The sequence below is a fragment of the Carassius auratus genome, chromosome 22, assembly GCF_003368295.1.
Source record: "Carassius auratus strain Wakin chromosome 22, ASM336829v1, whole genome shotgun sequence".
In the NCBI taxonomy this organism is placed as follows: Eukaryota; Metazoa; Chordata; class Actinopteri; order Cypriniformes; family Cyprinidae; genus Carassius; species Carassius auratus.
This window is the reverse complement of record NC_039264.1, coordinates 15,188,237-15,206,737: the sequence shown is the minus strand read 5'-3', so window position 1 is coordinate 15,206,737 and position 18,501 is coordinate 15,188,237. Positions and strand designations below refer to the sequence as shown.

Genomic DNA, 18,501 nt, shown 5'->3' with positions numbered 1-18,501 from the left:
TCACATGGCATCAGTGCTGTGTTATATACAGTGCTGCCCATCGTTAGAGAGGATGATATGTAAACACATGAGCCGCTTCACTGCTCTGCGAGGGTCAGCTTTCCCTCATGTCCCATCATGCTCTATGTATAGATCAGCTCCAGTAACCAGACACTGGCAGGGATCAAGCGCAGGACGAGGCCAGCGACCTCCACCCAAACAACTAATGCAGAAAACTCCATTTCTTCATGATTTGGTACGATCCGCCGATTAAGGTATACTTCAACAGAGTGAAAATACTGATGACTCATCCTGCCCTCCACAGATTTCTGTCCAATCAGAAGCACTCTAGAAAAAGAAGACCCTCCTCCTATAAACAGCTGCACTTGATTAACATGAAGCCAATAATACACAATTCAAAACTAATTATGTGAGCAACTAATATGTAAGGTTAGAAAACATAAAATGGTTTTCAAGTAATAAAACAATATTAGTACAGAATGTGTCCTGATTAACTGTATTTGGTCGAGGTACAACTATTTAAAGATCTGGAATCTGAGGTTGCAAAAAAAAAAAAAAAAAAAAAAAACACCCTCTAAATATTGAGAGAATCGCCTTTAAAGTTGTCAAAATAAAGTTCTCAAAAATTACGTTTTGATACATTTATGATAGGAAATTTACCAAATATCTTCATGAAACATTACCTTTACTTAATATCCTAATGATTTTTGACGTAAGAGAAAAATCTATAATTCTGACCCATATAATGTAGTATTGTTGGCTATTGCTAAGAATAAACCCCAGCGACTTCAGACTTAAGGTTTTGTGCTCCAGGGTCACAAATATTCAGTTCACAAATCTGTTTTCCACCGCAAATTGCCTTTGATTATAAATGATATAACTGATAATCTGTTGTAACTGTGTGTGTGTGTGTGTGTATATATATATATATATATATATATATATATATATATATATATATATATATATATATATATTGTTTTCACTTTCACAATTTAAGTAATCACATTTTAGATCATTAGTCATCAAATCCTCTGTAAATATTGCTTGCAAATTTCATTGTAAGCTCTGTCACATTATATGTTAAGTAAATGATAATGATAGTGTGTGAGTGAATGAGTTGTCATTATATTTTGCTCAGAACAAATATTGTCCTATGCTTTTAAAAAATGTACCCTTATGAATGGTTTTGTGATCCAGGATCACATTTTAATGGAAACTGTGATACACTACCATTCAAATGTTTGGAGCAAGTAAGATTTAAATAAATATACCCCCCAAAAAATATGCAAATAATTCAGCAAGGATGTATTAAATTGTTCAAAAGTGACAGTAAAGAAATTTATAATGTTACAAAAGATTTTAGTTTCAAATAAATGCTGTTCTTTTGAACTTTATATGCATTAATAATCCTGAGAGGGAAAAAAAAAATCATCACGTTTGACGGAAATAGTGATCATTTTAAAATTGACATTAATAAGAGCCATTACTAATAACTGAGCATCAATAATATTTGAGAATAACTGAGCAGCAAACCACCATACTGCAATGATTTCTAAAGGATCATGTGACACTGAAGACTGGAGTAATGAAGATGAAAATACAGCTTTGATCACAGGAATAAATTACGTTTTACAACATATTAACATTGAAAACACTTATTTAAAAGTGTAACATTTTAGAGTGTCATTTTTTTTTTTTTTGCTTCCTGCATCGTTGATCAAATAAATGCACCCACGCTGAACATAAGAGGCTTCTTTTGAAAACTTTAAGAAATATTAATCATTTCAAACTTTTGACCAGTAGTGTGTGCATGTGCTTATGTGTTTGTTTGTGCATACAAGACAAAAGCCCCCAGAGAGGAATACTCTACAAACAAAAGATCAAAGCAGAGGACCCGAATCCTGTGTGATCCACTGACCTGTACGCCGCTGACGCCGGTCCTGGCTTACTGGAGGCAGGAAACACATGGTGCAGATAGTCGCTCAGTAACTTCTCATTGACAATCCCTAAACAAGACACATCAAGACATGTGCATTTGAAGATTGAGGATCCACTTCCAGTGGGTTGACATGGCCTTTATAAGGACATACCTGCGACTCTGGGCTTGTCTGTGTCGGATGCCAGGCGATAGCTGCGTCGGGACAGGGCAGTGCCACCCTTTGAGCTCATACTGCTGCTGGACAGACCAATTATAAGATCATAATTAACTATAGTACACATTTATAGTGTTACATTATATATAGTATCCTATAGTCTGACAACAATAGGGTAAAGAATACAGATAAATAAATAAAATGCTGACTAGTAGACTAGAATTTTTTTTTGACAACAGTCTCAAACTACAATGAAACCTGTAAATAACTTGTAGTTTTAATGTTTGCATGCTGTTATGTGAGCAAACATAAACACACATATATAAACATACTCTCTCTTTAGCCAATAACCCGCTAATATAACGTCTTAACGACATGAACAGCATAAACTATGTGTTTATAACCAATTAAAACATCATTTAATGACTTCCGGGGATATAAAATGACCAGTATATGTGGAATAAAAACAATATTTAGTGTGTTTCAGCCTCCGTGTTGAACACAAGACAGCCAGAGCTGCTATCATAACATGACAAATTAAACAAATACACATATACTGCGACGTTAACGCTAGTTGTTTGGCTAGTTTCTCCTGCGGTACTCACTGATTTGGTGGGTTGTGTTTATTAGTGAACAGCAGATTTTGTTGTTAGGCTCTCCTCTTTAAATGTGACTACAGTCACTGCCTTTAAGCGTAGAAATACAGCAAGAGGCAGGATGACGTGAATGAACGCGAGTGATTAAATGGGCGGGGCTTGGTGGCCCGGAGAGTGTCTCTCATTAGTCAGTTACGATGGATTTATATCAAATAAATGTTATATGTTCTATGTTTTGTTCTATTTCAGAGTTATTTATATTGTCGTTATTCATGCGTAAATAAGTGTCTGGGAGGCAGTTTCAAATGTTTTAGTGACGGCGTGTTTCTTGTTACTTTTCTAATCGCTTTTTGGGCTGGACCAATCATAGACGTCTTACTTACAACATCATTTAATTTATCAATTTTATGTCGATTGTCACTATTTGGAATCGATCCATTACGGTGTTTATACAATCCAATCCAATATACAGAATTCTCCTTTAACACACACACAAAAAAAGATTTGAATACGAATCAATGAGGCAAACGGCTTTATGAGCCACAAAGAGCCCTCTGCAGGAATTTAGTTGTGTGACTAGCACGAAACAGTTGCAAGAAAGCAAAAGTGCCGCCCAGTTCTTTTAACACATACGATTCACGGCTATGGAACGAGTTTTGGGACAAAATAGGTTTAGACATGTACGAATGCGAACCATGAAATGCATAAAAGACCACTGGATGGCAAATGATAACTGTTTCCTAAAATTTACTCCAATAGGGGACGTTGGAGGGCTTTATGGAGTTAAATCTATATTTATCTATTACATTTGTATCTGATTAAATTAGGAAATCATCACAGTAAACACAAACGGCAGTGATTGGTCCACCGTGAACAGCGCTGAGAAAAGTAACAGTTGTCACATGACTCTTCAGTAGTATTCTGGACATTGGTAATTTACGCCTCAGTCCTTAAATAACCGTTAAAATTGAAATACACAGTAAAGCGTTAAAGACAATTATGACATTTGGCCGTATCAAAGCTATGCTGTGAATGAAATACCTTAAATCAAATTCAGTTTTAACCAAGCAACTTGCAAAATAGGTTAAGGAAAAATCAGTGGATGGATTCCAATAACCTGACTGGATTTTTCCCGCGAAATGTCGCTGAATAACAGTAAATGACTATTTGGCAAAAAAACTTAGGTTTGAAAGTATATTTTTCCACATCTAAAAATTCAGTAAGTTATATTTAAGGTATTTAGCCTGTAGTATTTCTAATTTGATGTATCTAACTGAAAGATATGTAGTGGTAAATGTGAATATGTCTGACAACAATCATTCAATAATATTGTTTAAAACAATAAAAATACTTTAATATACATTTATCAATGTAATGATTATCAAAATTCATTTAGAAATGTATCAACATTAATCACAATTTTACCAAACTATACAAAATTGGAAGAAAACAGGAACTAGTTGTGTCTAGTCGAGTTGCTGGTTTCAGAAAACAGCCACTGAACCAAACAAATCCTCTCAGTTAATGCCAGCCGTGAGGAAATCTCTTCTCCTGGTCACTTCATCGGCTCCGTATTTGGATTGAAGCTGCTCGAGTTCATACGGATCAGCCACCAGGAGGATCTGATCGTCCAGATGTGTCCAGACAGGCCCGTGAACCTGTTGGTCATAGCCGTCTTGCAGATACACCTGAGCTCTTGCCAAGTCACCACTGGCTTTCCACAGTGCCTTGGTCACCTCGACCAGATCTTTCTTGGTCTTAGTCATCAAGTTCTCGACTTGTTCTACCAAGTCTTTGGAGGGAGCACCCTCTGGAGGTTCTCTCGTTTGGCTCTCGTGTTTGTCCTGTGACTCGGAGTCAAGGATGAAGACGTGGGATGAAGACACAGGGACGGCTCTGGAACTAGGACCAGGACGCTCTTCCTCGGGCGATGGAGAGGGACAAACAGCTTCCTGTAGGCCATTTTGGTTAAGCTCAGCTTGAGTTTCTGGTTCTCTATTGAGTGCTGTAGACGATGCTGAACTCTCTTGTGCATCTGACGGCTTGGCGATTGGTGCTTCAAATGGATCCTCGCCTTCTTCACTTTCATCCATCTGTGGAAACACATTCAAGTCAGTGAAGTGCGTTTTGGAGATTTTTTTTAACAAAGCCAGCGGTCTAAGAAGTTTCTGAAAATGCCAGACAACTATCCATTTACAAATGTATTTTGGAGGATTAAGTTATAAAACGAATGGAGAGTAAAGTTGAAAACAAATAGGTCAATGAAATTTAAGAAAGTGCATGAAGTGGAAAACTAACATCTAGCTAGAAAAAAACACATAAAGCTTTTAGAAATATATCCAAGTTGGTTTCATATGACTTTGAAAAACCTGCATTTTATTTTAAAGAAATGTTTTAGTTTTCTAGACTCTAAAGATGTCATGTGGAGCAAATTACAGGCTAAAAAAAGATATATATTTCTATTTTCTTTTTCTAAATACACATCCTAATAATTGCTGTTAAAAAAATATATAACTTTTTTCATGAACCACAATATTCAAATGTTACATATATAGCATTTTAAAGAGTATATATACATATTAACACACTTAAATTAAACTCCTAGATTACTGGAAAATCTTTCATCAGAGTTATATTAAATATGAAATGCATTTGAACTAGGGACGCACGATAAATATCGGCATAACATTAATGTGCATCACATTAGTAAAGCTGGTTCTGTAATCAGCGGTAAATCTCTACACACCGCCTTTACTGATGAGATGTGCATTCAATACTGTGCCAATATTTATTGTGGATCCCTAATTTGAACTTTAAAACAAGTAGGTCCATTTATATCTAGTCAGGGGTGACGTTGTTCAGTCTTACCACATCTGAGTCCTCAAATTCTCTTGCAGCTTTTGCAAGAATCCCAAGTTTACTAGAGTCCGGCGTGGTAGTTTTGCCGGCACTTTGTCTTGTTGTATTGGGAGATGAATGTTCCTTTGATCCTGAATTTGAAAAAAAGTGGAGAGGGTTTACAAGCAGAACTTGGTAAATAAATAAAACCATGAATAGCATTACCATCTGGAACTTCTTGTCCATCACAACCTTCATCTAATCCAAGTCTTGTAGACATTTCAGGCTCTGGTGTTTCTTGTTCTTGGACCAGGACAGGAGACTCGTCCTGACTGTCGTGATTTGAGGCCTGCGGCGGCTCTCCTGGAGCATCCGTCGCATCTGGAGGAGAACTGGCCCTCTCTGGAGAAGACTGAGGGTCAGTCCTCACAGCTGGACACACGCTGTTCTCCGAGGCCATCTGGGTTTCTGATGAATCCGACCCAACGACAGACTTCTGAGGAGAGTTTTGTAAGGTATCAGTCTCCGGGTCTGAGTTCTCTGTGACTTTCTTCTTACGCAAGGGGCTTTGCGTAAAACAAAGCGGTTTTCTTTTCGTGGGACTCTTCTTCATGAGTCTGTTCTGAAGGTGTTTTAGGAACCGATCCCTCATGGACTGCCAGCTGTGCCCAGTCACGCGCCGTTTCTCCATTTCTTTCCAAACCCGGTTGCCCTTGGCTTCATGTTGCCGCTTTTCCATGAACTTCAAGATGGCTGCGTCGTCTTCAGGCGAGTAACCCAAGCGCCCATTGCTCTGATGACGGGTCGCCATCCTCGTCTGGACAGACGGTCCCACGCTAATCACGTAGTCATCCAGATTCAGCTGCAGGTTCTGCTCCACACAATCTCTGATGTATTTCGTAGAGATGTACTTTTGTCCAGGGTTCGCCTTCACAGTAGTCGCATCAACGGGATCGATCAGCAAAATGGCTCCGGGCTCTTGATTGCGACACAAAGTGCCTCCTCCGTTAGTTACCAGAGGGTAAAGCTGTGTTTTAGTTGGGCCGGGTCTCACATAGAAGCGCATTGATTGTCCACTTGTGTCCAGGAATAAGACCGGAGAAATGTCAGAGACCTCCTCCTTTCCCTTCTTTGACATGGTGAAGGTTATCTGGGAGGAACAAGAGAAAGATGTTTCCATATCAAAGCTTTAGTTTGGTTTGAAATGATAAAACAATAGATGCAAAGCATAAAATTAGGACTAAATGGTATTGTGAAGATTTCTGGTTGACATGTTGGTGGATCACATTCATAGTTAATTGATGAACTACACTATAAAAAAGTCAAACTACTTCTAGCATTTATTTGCAGATGCAGCTTGGTTTCACATTTTTATAGATATATACTTGCTGTTTAATCTACTAAATCATTACATAATTCATTATTTTACTCATTGTCTCTACGTTCATTTAAAAATATATAATATAATACTAGTACTTTATAGTAAATATTACAGTTTTGAACCATAATATAGTAAAGTGTATTATAATGTATATGTTATATATTAACAACTCTTTGTTAATGAAAGCATAATGTGGTATTCACTAGAGCCCGACCGATATATCGGCCGATATGAGCTAATTGCATTTAAATCGGCATCGGCGTTTATAACGGCCGATGAAACATGAGAAACGGAGTCTCATGCTTCACTCATGTTATGAGTGTTGCATAGTTTGCCCACCAGAGGGAGGTCTATAACTCCAGAGTTGACAACAGCGCCAGAAATTCACTACAGAAGAAAGCGATCAGCCAAGCCACCCAGGTGAGTCTGTCGTTCGTCATGTGAAATGATTGTAGATTTAGTTCATACACTGTATATAAAAACGGTGTGGTAGTTCTAGCTAACGGTCCTATCATTATCACTTCTAAATATTCTGCAACATCACTTACAGCCGCTAATGCATTGCTATATTAGATTAGCCACAAAGCTAATACCATGTTTATCAGTGGAAGAGCGCGAACGTTAATAAGAGGTCAAACTATAACGTTAGCATTTAACTTATTCTTATTCTATTGCGGTGTGTTTCCCACATAATGACCGCGTAATGGTCCTTTCACACAGGACGCGGTATGCACGGCGCTTGCCCGCTGGGTTTAGCGTTGCCCTTCAGATACAACGCGATTTGCGCTGCGCTATGGCGTTGGCGGAGTTTTAAAAACTTTTAGCGGGAGCTCTTTCATAGTCTGTTGTTCCTCCATTCGGTCAGCAGCAAACATGTATCTGTCCCGTTGTAAGAAGCGAGCGATAGCGCTAGTCCTGCTGATGAGAATTAAGAGAGAAGCAAGGAAGAAGAGGCTACCCTCAGGTCCAGAGCACAATTTGGTGAATTCAGGCTGGTTACTTTACTCTAACGCTAATATAGCTTCCTTTTTAGCAGGCCCCTTAAATGCTTGCTATTAACTTGTTTGAAGGTGGTTCTTCTCAAAATTGACAGCGGTGTGTTCACGGCACTAACGTTAACCATTCAACTTCGAATTGATTCCGTAATCTTCCGGTAACAGTAGGCTAACTTTACGTTCGCCAGCGCATGACGATGTTTTGATTCAGACTGCACAAAGAGAAGAGGAGAAGATATACGGGTCCGTTGTGAATGTGTCTGTGAGAGCAAATATAGTGTAGTTACAGTAACTACAGTAGGTGCGTCAGAAATGATTAAACCAGAGGGGACATGTAAATAAATGTGAGCTGAACACGCGCTTTTTTCTTTTTTTTTTTTTTTTTACATATTGTTTCAAAGCAGCTTTACAGACATAACAGGGAAATGTTGAAATAATATAGTTAAATATAAGTAGGTAATACCTATTGCTTGACAAATAAAAAAATATATATATTTTTTTCTCATTTTTGCCTATGTAGGAGATCCCTGTTTATTATTATTATAATTCTAATGGTGACATGAGTAATGATACATGGTGATATTATTAATACACATGCTTATTCTTTCTCTGTCTCTCTTTCTGCCCTACAGATGGCTGAAAAAGGTGAATGCTGTAGCAGCAAAGTGTGGGACTACTTCTGCAAATACTTTAACTTTAGTATTATAATTTATTTACAGTACACACACAGACTGTTAAAACCAGCTTCAACTGGAAGAAAGTAAAAGTGTTAAATGTTTAAAATCAGACTGTTTTTTGATCATTAAAAAATATATACTTTTGATGTGCAATTGTTTAGTCATTGTAATCTAAGGCTTTTTTTTTTTTTTTTACATAAATCCCTTCTGGAAAATGGTTTATACAGCCCACATACATAGAACAGGCAGATATTTTGCTATTGAATGTTGTGTAAGTGCAGTTTATAGGAAATGGGTGTAATATCCAGTTTATTTTCAAAATATCGGCTTATAAATCGGCTCTTTTCGAGTTAATATCGGCATCGGCCCCCAAAAATCCATATCGGTCGGGCTCTAGTATTCACTATAGTGAACTGATCAACTATAATACATAATAGTTTAATTTAGTTTTTACTACAGTAAACTGTAATGTATTGTAGTATAATATGCCCTATAGTTTTAGAAACCGTGGTAACGTTACAGTATTGTGTAAAGTAATTTGTTTATATTATTATAGTTGTTATATTACCACAACAAACGGTTCAAAAACACTACAGTATTTACTATAAATTGCTATAGTTGTTTTTTTTCCATGTGGGTAAAGAAATTGATTTTGAATACAGTAAAATGTAACAAATATGACTATAACTTAGTGATTGCCCTCGCGAATCTACTAAATAACTATGAATTCAAAATTATTCTTAAAAATTGCGTGTCACAGACTTTCCCTGCTAATCCGCTTTGCGGCAAATACCATCTGTACTTACAAAGGACTGGTAAAAAGTCCATATCTGTCGAGAAAACGAAATATTTATGAAAGGAAGTATAAACAACTTGCCTTTAGCAGCGCGTCCAAAGATCCTCTCTGAGCTGCGAGACATGTGAAAACAACATTTCAAAATAAGAGTCCCGGTTGTAGAGTCCGCGGCAAAAGACTGTATGAGAGAGAGCACTCATTGTGACTTTTATTTTAGAAAAAAAAGGATAAGGAAATGCTCTCTGTCTCAGCGCGGTAAAACCAGAAAAATGAAAGTAAAGGTGCAAAGCAGACAAAACGATTTTTATCAACCATAATTTTTATTATATATTATAATTTTTTTAATTGTTGTATTAAGTATTAGTCTGATTTATTTATTTTTGAAACAAATTTTATTGACACAAAGGGAAACATACACATATATTTGTTTGAAACATAAGTATTTTTGTTAAATACTTGTTTATTGGACTGTTGTGTATAATTGATATATAACAACAAAGACTATAGAATATATAATTAAAACCAATCAATTTAGTGATTTTTTTCATTAAATCTTTAATTACGTGTACTACATCATGTAAATTATTTTAAAATGTCTATGCATTTTTATACATTGGAAAAACGAGTTGCCAGCTTTTTTTTTTTTTTTTTTTTTTTTTTTTGTGAACATAAATTAGGAGACGTGATGAGAATTCAACAATAGCAAGACATTTTCATGACTGTATTCATAACATTAAGGATTTAAGTTGTATAGGTATCTCCAGAAGAGCTGGTAACCTAGAGAAGAAAAAAAAAACGTTTACAAAGAGAACCTTATTGGTTGTATCGTCTAAGGTCTGTCTCCCTTGGATTTAAATGATGACTTTGATCTTTCTCGACTTCTTTGTTTGTTATTTAACTCTTTATTGTTTGGCTAGAGTGGATGATACTTACTGATGAACGGCTTGTGGCATGATTCGCCAGCTCGTTCCCCACTTTCATTCATGCTGATGGTCTGAAGTAGTTTTCTTTTTATTTTCATTTTTGATGGATTATTTGTGTTAATGGGGTCATATGATCAAATGGACTTGGCCCAAATGTGGCCTCAAGCTGGCACTGCTGGGATCCTGTTGGCAATGGCATGTACCCTTTCAGCCAGAGCTGGGCCATGTGTGGCAGCTGTCACTAAAAACCTGAAATTGGAGAAAACTGCCAGCAGCAGCAAGAAAAATAAATCATTATATAAATGTATAATTATTTTGAATACTTATTTAAATAATTATAAAGGTCAGTATTGTATATTATTTGATTGAAAATGTTGATCAAATATAAACAAAGGCAAAAAGATAATTTGGCTAAACGTTAATTTCCAGCTGAATGTTTATGAATGCATGCGTGTACATCAATGTTTGTGTGTAATAATGAAAGTAATGCACACACACACACATATATATTTATGAGAGAGGCACATACTAGATATATGTTGTATATTTATTATATAGGCTATACACGGAAATGATCAAAAAGAGAGAGGTCTCATCAGTGACCTTTTTAAAAAATCATATTTTACATTTAAATTTGTAGTGTTTCAAGAAACAAAATAAAAATACAAAATGATGAGGGGAGATAATCTTGACATGTAAAGTGTTCAGGATTTGACATCACCCCAGCTGTTCAGTGTAGCACAACTGCCTATCCCAGAATAGATTTAATCTATTCCAAAAGCAAGTGGTACACCTGTACATCCATTGTATTAGAGAAAACACACCTCAAAATAGCAAAACAAAAAGTTCTTAACCTGTTAAATGTCACGGGACGCCACGTTGACTATACTATATTACAATCAAATCTAATCTAATCTTGACAAACTATATATCGTTGGAAAGGTCTAAGACTCCCAAATATATATTATACCAATATTGTTTGTTAAAAATTATGTAGGAAAAGTAATAGATTAATTTATGACAAGAGTGCACCCTCAGAAATCTACATTACAAAAGGAGCTTTGACCTTTGTTTAAAAAAAAAGACTTCCTCGTTGCCTTTTTCTCTATCACATTTTAGAAATCATCAGAAATTATATATCACTTGAAAACATAAAATCTCAAAATTCATCCTTTAAAACCCATTTTAAAATCAGACATTGCATTACCATGTAAATGGTACATCAAAATCATGTTACAAAATGTTTTCAATCATGAATTATAAAAATTTAGGTTTGTATCATGCACATTCAAGTCTATCTTCAAAAACGTGAGTGACAGTTAACAGGTTAAAAGAAGAATCAATAAGTTAATGGATATCAGAAAATCTCCTGAAAGACGTTACGAATTACAGTAACAAACATTAATATTTAATGGTACGTTAAACATAATATTTGAAGTTAATAATGGTAGCCCCCAACATACTAACAGCAACAATTATACATGATGTAACATTGTACACAAACTACCTTTCTACCACTAATTAGATTACATTTAACAATTCAACTAAAGTAGGCAAACACTACAGTGGTTACACTGTCATTCACTAAGATAATTAAAATTAAACTTACAATGCAAAAATTATTCATTACTCCGATCACCGATTTCCGAAATTACCACTCGATCAATCGGCTCCCTCCCCTTGAGAGACAGGCGCATGACACGCATGCACAATTCTCCAACCCCCCACCCCCAATCCGCTTCAGTGAAAATTCTGCTCCAGTTTTTATTGGTTGTGTCAGTTAAAGTGTTTCCTACACTATGCAACAAAAAATTCTAGCCCCTAAACCTACCCCACATCTTACCTTAACCAGTGAAATTGACTGAATGGTGGGATTGGCCCTGAATAGCGTGGGAAAGAAATGTGATATGAGACTCACCGGACAATGGCACCTTTTTAGTTACCCAGCATTACTACCCCCTCCTACCCTGCGAATTTCATGCCCTGGGACGGCTCCGTTGCTTGGAATAAAACCATAGAATAAATTATTTCCCCTCCGCTGGGACGGCTCCTGAGTGATTCCAGTTTACATCATAGAGCAGAGGTTCAAACTTGGGTCCAAACACCACTGGCCACAAGCTTTGGGGTCTGCTCTCATGGAGAACATTTATTTATATAGCATGTTTTATTTTAGGTGAACTAGAAACAATGTTTAATTTATAAAGTTTACAATTGGTAACAATTGGCTTAAGCTACAGCCAATGGTGATAGTCTTTACAAAAGGAGACCCCGTCCCATTTTGGAGGTTCTGCCCAATTTTGGAGTTCACACCCCATTTTGAGATCTCCGGTCTGCAGTCATACACACTTGCTTCCTGCTGCCAGCTGCCGATCTTTTATCTGAACCCCTGCTGAAATCAGGCTAAGATCTTGCAGCATATTATGTGACCCATGATAAACAAGATAAATACAATATTCCATGATAATGCTTAAATGATCACATACATTTTGATGAAGTGTAGTATTGTTTAAAAATATTCTTTGACATGTCAAGTCAAAACAGAATGAAACATTTTCATTTCAAAATTAAGCAAATTAGTCAACTACATTGCACTGCAGTTAATTATATATTTTTTTAAATTGTATACTATTATTATATTATTATTGTATTATTCTCGTTACAAATAGTCTTAGAATCCTTACATGAAAAGAGAGAGAGAGAGGGAGAGAGAGAGAGAGAGAGAGAGAGAGAGAGAGAGATCATTTAACCATTATCATGTAATATTTATTTGGTTTACCATGACGGCGTTGAACACTACAGTTGTGTTCAGATCATATGCTCACTGGACTGGACTCTCTCGAATATCGTCATCATAAACAGCGGAAACGATTATTAACGAAATTAATTTGTGGTGTAGTCCGCGAGATGCAGTGGAATCATCAGGCATTAATCATGAATGTTCGTTGCTCAATTCTGTATTTTTAAATCCTCAATGGATTAACCATTTTGTTTCATGCAACTAAAATTACCTATTGAAGGATGCATGAATATGACACGTCATTCCCCCACCAAAAATATAATCTTCATTAATCGTCATTGTGACTAAATTGTAACAATTCACATTGCTAATGTGCCTTCAAAAATCCAAACGATTTACAAAGTAAGGTGCGTCTGTGTTATATCTTTGTGTTATATCTTTGTGTGTGCTTTAACTAAGATAAGAGTATGTACGTAAACAGGTAATTTACAACAGTTGTAAAGTGCTGGAAAATTGAAATGTCCTTGGAAGTGCGTGAAAGTGATTGAATTTTACTTTGGAAGGTGTAAGAGCCCTGTTGTACTATTCTCTGAACAACAGGGGGCGACGAGGAGTAATCATCCTCTAAAACCATCGGGAATCACTAATGAGAAGTTATTGGCTGCATCCAAAACTTTAGGGACCTGCTGTTCTATCACTCAGCGAGGGACGAACACCTCTCAAAAGAAAAGGGCCTACTGTTTTTCCCACTGGAGAGAACACCCTTTCTGCTATAACTACATGGGCCTGCTGTTCTATCCCTCAGTGTTACGTCCAGAGACAAAGTCTTTATTGATTTATATTTTATTTAATGATTGTTGTGTTTTTTCTTCTTTCCTTGGCTCCTACTCAATCTGCCTGGCAGGTAGTCGATTGCTCCCAGCTGTAACTGCTTACCAATTAAGAGTGAGCCAGCATAAAAGCAGAGCTCCAGCTACCAGACTGGGAGAGACCTTTCTCCAGAGTGTTGGCTTTGTCCTGCCCAGCCTGTTGCTTCAGTTACAATTGGTGGTTGTAGAGCTGCTTAGTATTCTATATTGGTATTGCAGTATTTGTGTTTATTTGTTCATTGTGATATTCTCAAAAACTTTTGTCATTTTAGTTAAAGAGATTTATACTATTCTTCACCTTTTAGTTTGTCGCTTGATTTACAGCTGCTACTATTAGCATCCCTCTTAGCAGCTACTTTAATGTTTGCATATTTGTGTTTAGCTCATTAGCTTTATTTGGAAGATGTAGGGAGGTGGGTGTCATTTTTGTATAACCCTGTTTTCTCCTGTTTTGGGGCCAGGAAGGGAGTTAGGTTGCAACTGTTTTTCTTTTCTTTGTTAGTCTAGTTAGAGGTAAACCACTCCCGTTAGATTTTGGTTTGTTTATTATTTTGGCCTTATCCTCTACTGAAGCGTTTTGGTATTGTTCCACAAGCTGTACAATAAAATCTTTTTATGGACAACTTGTTGCTTGTGGTGCTGTGGCAGGATTTATATTAACGCTCTAAAATTTTTAATTTTATGTCCACATTTACCCCTAGACTTACGTGGGACGTAACAATTTCTCTTAAATTAAATTTAGGTGTCATAAATTGTCAGCAGCTTTGAACTTGTGTGGGTGAGGAAGTGTAAACGTTATAATTTGAATAATGGAATTTGATTTGGTTAAGTTTACTTTGTCTCCGACAGTGGAAGAGTTTGACAGGTGTAGAAAAAAAATAACTAATTGTGATTGCAGAGTTTTTAAATATTCCTGTCACCAAGTAGGCAAAGAAACAATACATCAAAAATGAGTTGTACCGAAAGCTTGTCCAAGTATTTTGCCAGTAGATTCTAATGTGGGTGGGGAAGCTGTGTCGGAAAAGTCTATTTCTGTTCATAGCTCCAGAAATTGAGGCAGATCGAGATATTAAGCTTCAAAAGTTGGATCTTGAAGCTCAGACTCTTCATAGTTGGCCAGTTCCATTGCCTAGGCCTCGTCCTCCCTCATCCAGTGTTTCTGCATCGGTCAAAACAGATTTTGATATGAGTAGGTATGTGAGATTGGTCCCTCCCTTTCGTGAAGGTGAAGTGGATGCGTACTTTGTTGCATTTGAGTGTATTAGCACAATTATACTGGCCAAAGGATTTGTGGGCTCATTTGGTGCAGAGCAAAAAGAAAAGGGCCTGCTGTTTTTTTTTTTCTCACTGCAGAGAACACCCTTGCTGCTATGACTACAGGGGTCTGCTGTCCTATCCCTCCTTTTGAGGGGAGAATACCCCTCTGTTAGCCAATAGGCTGCATTAAGAATATCTCAATAACATTCTTTTTTCTTTTGCAGAAATGGAACAAGGATGGTTTTGGGGGTTCTCCTTCAGGCAATAATACCTCTAATTATGTTTGGGGGTTAATGTTTAAGCTCTTGTATGTTCAATTAATTTGAAAGCAAGAACCCCCATAAGGAATCATACCACAAAAGATAAATTGTGTTCAATAAAATCAACTTGCCAATGTGGTCCTGTCTGAAATCGAGCACAGCCTTAGTTCAGTTAGGCCACGGAGGCATAGGCTGTGACCAGCTGATGCGGTCAGCCATTAAATAGCTACAATCACTAGCATTCTCCAATTAGACATGGGATATATATATATATATATACACGTGACACTAATGCTCGGTAAGAATGCTCAAATGGCTCGCAATCCTCCCTTCCTCCACCATTATATGCATGAGCATACTACAATGCACCTTCATACTCATAACCAATCTACAGGAAAGACATCCCACTGCCACATCTACACGATTACCACTTTTTGTTTTTAAAGACATTATTAAGAGTCTTAATTGTCACGTATTATCAAGCTAATGGTTCTGGGGGGGTTAATGTTTAAGCTCTTGTATGTTCAGTTAATTTGGGAGCAAGAGCCCCCATAAGGAACCATACTGCCAAATATAAATTGTGTTCAATAAACTCAAGTAACTTGCCAAAGTGGTCCTGTCTAAAATAAAATTATTTTGCACTCGTGATTTTTCTACAATATAGAGTATCTTTTGTTGCTTATCTACTAACCTAGTTTATATTAGTATTTTTGTCATAGATTATGATTATAAATTTTTTCATTTTATATTTTTCATTAAAATAAACTTGTTTATACGTAGTAGATTGTGTTTAACACAAAAGAGTGATGATCAGGTCAACACAGAGAAGTATAGAAATTCTACATTGATGAAAAAAACTGACAGCTGGATTACACAGCTCACAGCTGTCAGTATGTCTGGTATCGGATTGGATCGGTATCAACAGATACTCAGAATTTTCGGTATCGGACCAGATCGGTTCTGAAAACATGGTATCATTGCATCCATTTTAATCATGTTTGGACTTAAAGTGTTCATAACATTGCCTAAAGTATTCCAGTTGTGGTTTGAAAAGTGAAAATGCACCGGTAAAATTTAAGTGACGTTATTCTAAATGTGTATTTGGAAGAAGTCACCGACACTGGACTGTTCACTTGATCGCAGAGAATATAAATATCCCATGGCATTATTGTATATTATCACTATATGATTTTTCTAATTTACATTAGATATTACACAGCTCCAGGGTAACCAACCCTTCTCCTGGCGATTGACTGTGCCTAATCAAACACACCTGCCTTTAAAGGGTTAGTTCACCCAGTTAGCAAATTTATCTAATTAATAACTTACCCCCATGTTGTTTCAAACCCGTAAGACCTCCGTTTATCTTTGGAACACAGTTTAAGATATTTTAGATTTAGTCTGAGAGCTCTCAGTCCCTCCATTGAAGCTGTGTCTACGCTATACTGTCCATGTCCAGAAAGGTAAGAAAAACATCATCAAAGTAGCCCATGTGACATCAGAGGGTCAGTTAGAATTTTTTGAAGCATCGAAAATACATTTTGGTCCAAAAATAGCAACAACGACAGCTTTATTCAGCATTGTCTTCTCTTCCGTGTCTGTTGTGAGAGAGAGTTCAGATCAAAGCAGTCTGGATGTCCGGTTCGCGAACGAATCATTCAGTTCACCAAATCGAACTGAATTGTTTTAAACGGTTCCCATCTCTAATACGCATTAATCCACAAATGACTTAAGCTGTTAACTTTTTTAATGTGGCTGACACTCTCTCTGAGTTCAAACAAACCAATATCCCGGAGTAATTCATGTACTCAAACAGTTCACTGACTGAACTGCTGTGAAGAGAGAACTGAAGATGAAAACATTGACTCATTCACGAGTCAAGAACCTTTTCTGTCAGAGGCGTCCGATTCGTGAACCGAGGAGCTAATGATACTGCGCATGTGTGATTCAGCGTGAAGCAGACCAACACACAGGGCGTCTGAACTGATTCTTTTGGTGATTGATTCTGAACTGATTCTGTGCTAGTGTTATGAGCGCGGATAAACCGAAGGTTTGAATCAAGGGCAATCATCGCAAATGACGCCTTTAAGTCGAGCGCAAAAGAACCGGTGAACTGTTTTCTTCAACTGGTTTATTGAATCGAACTGTCCGAAAGAACTACTGGTGATCCGAAAACCGATGCAACCGGTTCTTCTCTCGTGAACGAGTCAGTCTATTGTTGTATATCTGGCTCGGCTCAGTCTTCATCTTCAGTTCTCTCTTCACAGCAGTTCAGTCAGTGTACTGTTTGAGTGCATGCATTACTCCAGGATATTGGTTTGTTTGAACTCAGAGGGAGTGTCAGCCACATTAAAGAAAGTTAAAAGCTTAAGTCATTTGTGGATTAATGCGTATTAGAGATGCAAACCGTTTAAAACGATTCAATTCGATTTGGTGAACTGAATGATTCGTTAGTGAACCGGATATCCAGATGCTTTGTTTTGAACTCTCTCTCACAACAGACATGGAAGAGAAGACAATGCTGAATAAAGTCGTCGTTTTTGCTATTTTTGGACCAAAATGTATTTACAATGCTTCAAAAAATTCTAACTGACCCTCTGATGTCACATGGACTACTTTGATGATGTTTTTCTTACCTTTCAGGACATGGGTAGTATACCGTACACACAGCTTCAATGGAGGTACTGAGAGCTCTCAGACTAAATCTAAAATATCTTAAACTGTGTTCCAAAGATAAACAGAGGTTTTACGGGTTTGAAACAACATGAGGGTAAGTTATTAATTACATAAATTTGCTATCTGGGTGAACTAACCCTTTAATTTTTAAGTGATCCTGAAGACCTTAATTAGTTGCTACAGGTGTGTTTGATTAGGATTGGAGCTGAACTTTGCAGGCCTGTCGATCGCCAGGAGGAGGGTTGGTTACCCCTGATAAAGCTGATTGCAGTTGATAACAAATAACCATTCAAATATTTGTTTGATACATAATATGTTCCTTCACCTTATTTTTTTTCCAGATAATGTAGTTCTGACAAAGCAACACCTAACATTATGACTTGCATTTTATGCAATTTAT

The 18,501-nt window shown here is 36.9% G+C and overlaps 2 protein-coding genes across 5 annotated transcripts in view; both read right to left on the bottom strand.

Annotated features, from left to right (window-relative positions):
* The window catches only part of rnf123 (ring finger protein 123), a 124,574-nt gene extending 121,761 nt beyond the window's left edge, over nucleotides 1-2,813 (bottom strand). The window contains exons 1-3 of one of the 2 annotated variants that reach the window (XM_026197904.1): nucleotides 2,702-2,813; nucleotides 2,094-2,179; nucleotides 1,922-2,009 (exon numbers count right to left, since the gene is read on the bottom strand). In XM_026197904.1, the coding sequence (XP_026053689.1) occupies nucleotides 1,922-2,009; nucleotides 2,094-2,172 (167 nt within the window). In that variant the 5' untranslated portion in view covers nucleotides 2,173-2,179; nucleotides 2,702-2,813. The remainder of the gene's footprint in view (nucleotides 1-1,921; nucleotides 2,010-2,093; nucleotides 2,180-2,701) is intronic. The other variant, XM_026197905.1, reaches the window with a different exon arrangement.
* Nucleotides 2,814-4,035: 1,222 nt separating this feature from the next.
* Nucleotides 4,036-9,513, bottom strand: terf2ip (telomeric repeat binding factor 2, interacting protein). Of its 3 annotated transcripts, none has more exons than XM_026197901.1 (4): nucleotides 9,461-9,513; nucleotides 5,756-6,680; nucleotides 5,561-5,682; nucleotides 4,036-4,785 (listed from the first exon to the last, which is right to left on the bottom strand). In XM_026197901.1, exons 2-4 carry the CDS (start codon nucleotides 6,666-6,668, stop codon nucleotides 4,210-4,212), a joined length of 1,611 nt encoding a protein of 536 aa, XP_026053686.1. In that variant the 5' UTR covers nucleotides 6,669-6,680; nucleotides 9,461-9,513; the 3' UTR covers nucleotides 4,036-4,209. The 3 variants fall into 3 exon arrangements, with proteins under 3 accessions (XP_026053686.1, XP_026053688.1, XP_026053687.1); XM_026197903.1 differs by having other exon boundaries at nucleotides 5,783-6,680; XM_026197902.1 differs by lacking the exon at nucleotides 9,461-9,513 and adding an exon at nucleotides 9,390-9,411.
* Between the last annotated feature and the right edge of the window lie 8,988 nt (nucleotides 9,514-18,501).

Coding starts and splice junctions, on each gene's coding strand:
- terf2ip (XM_026197901.1), bottom strand. CDS start 6,668: ATGTCAAAGAAGGGAAAGGAGGAGGTCTCTGACATTTCTCCGGTCTTA. Junction 5,683..5,755: donor TGGACAAGAAGTTCCAGATG/GTAATGCTATTC, acceptor TTTCAAATTCAG/GATCAAAGGAACATTCATCT. Junction 4,786..5,560: donor AATTTGAGGACTCAGATGTG/GTAAGACTGAAC, acceptor GTGTTTCCACAG/ATGGATGAAAGTGAAGAAGG.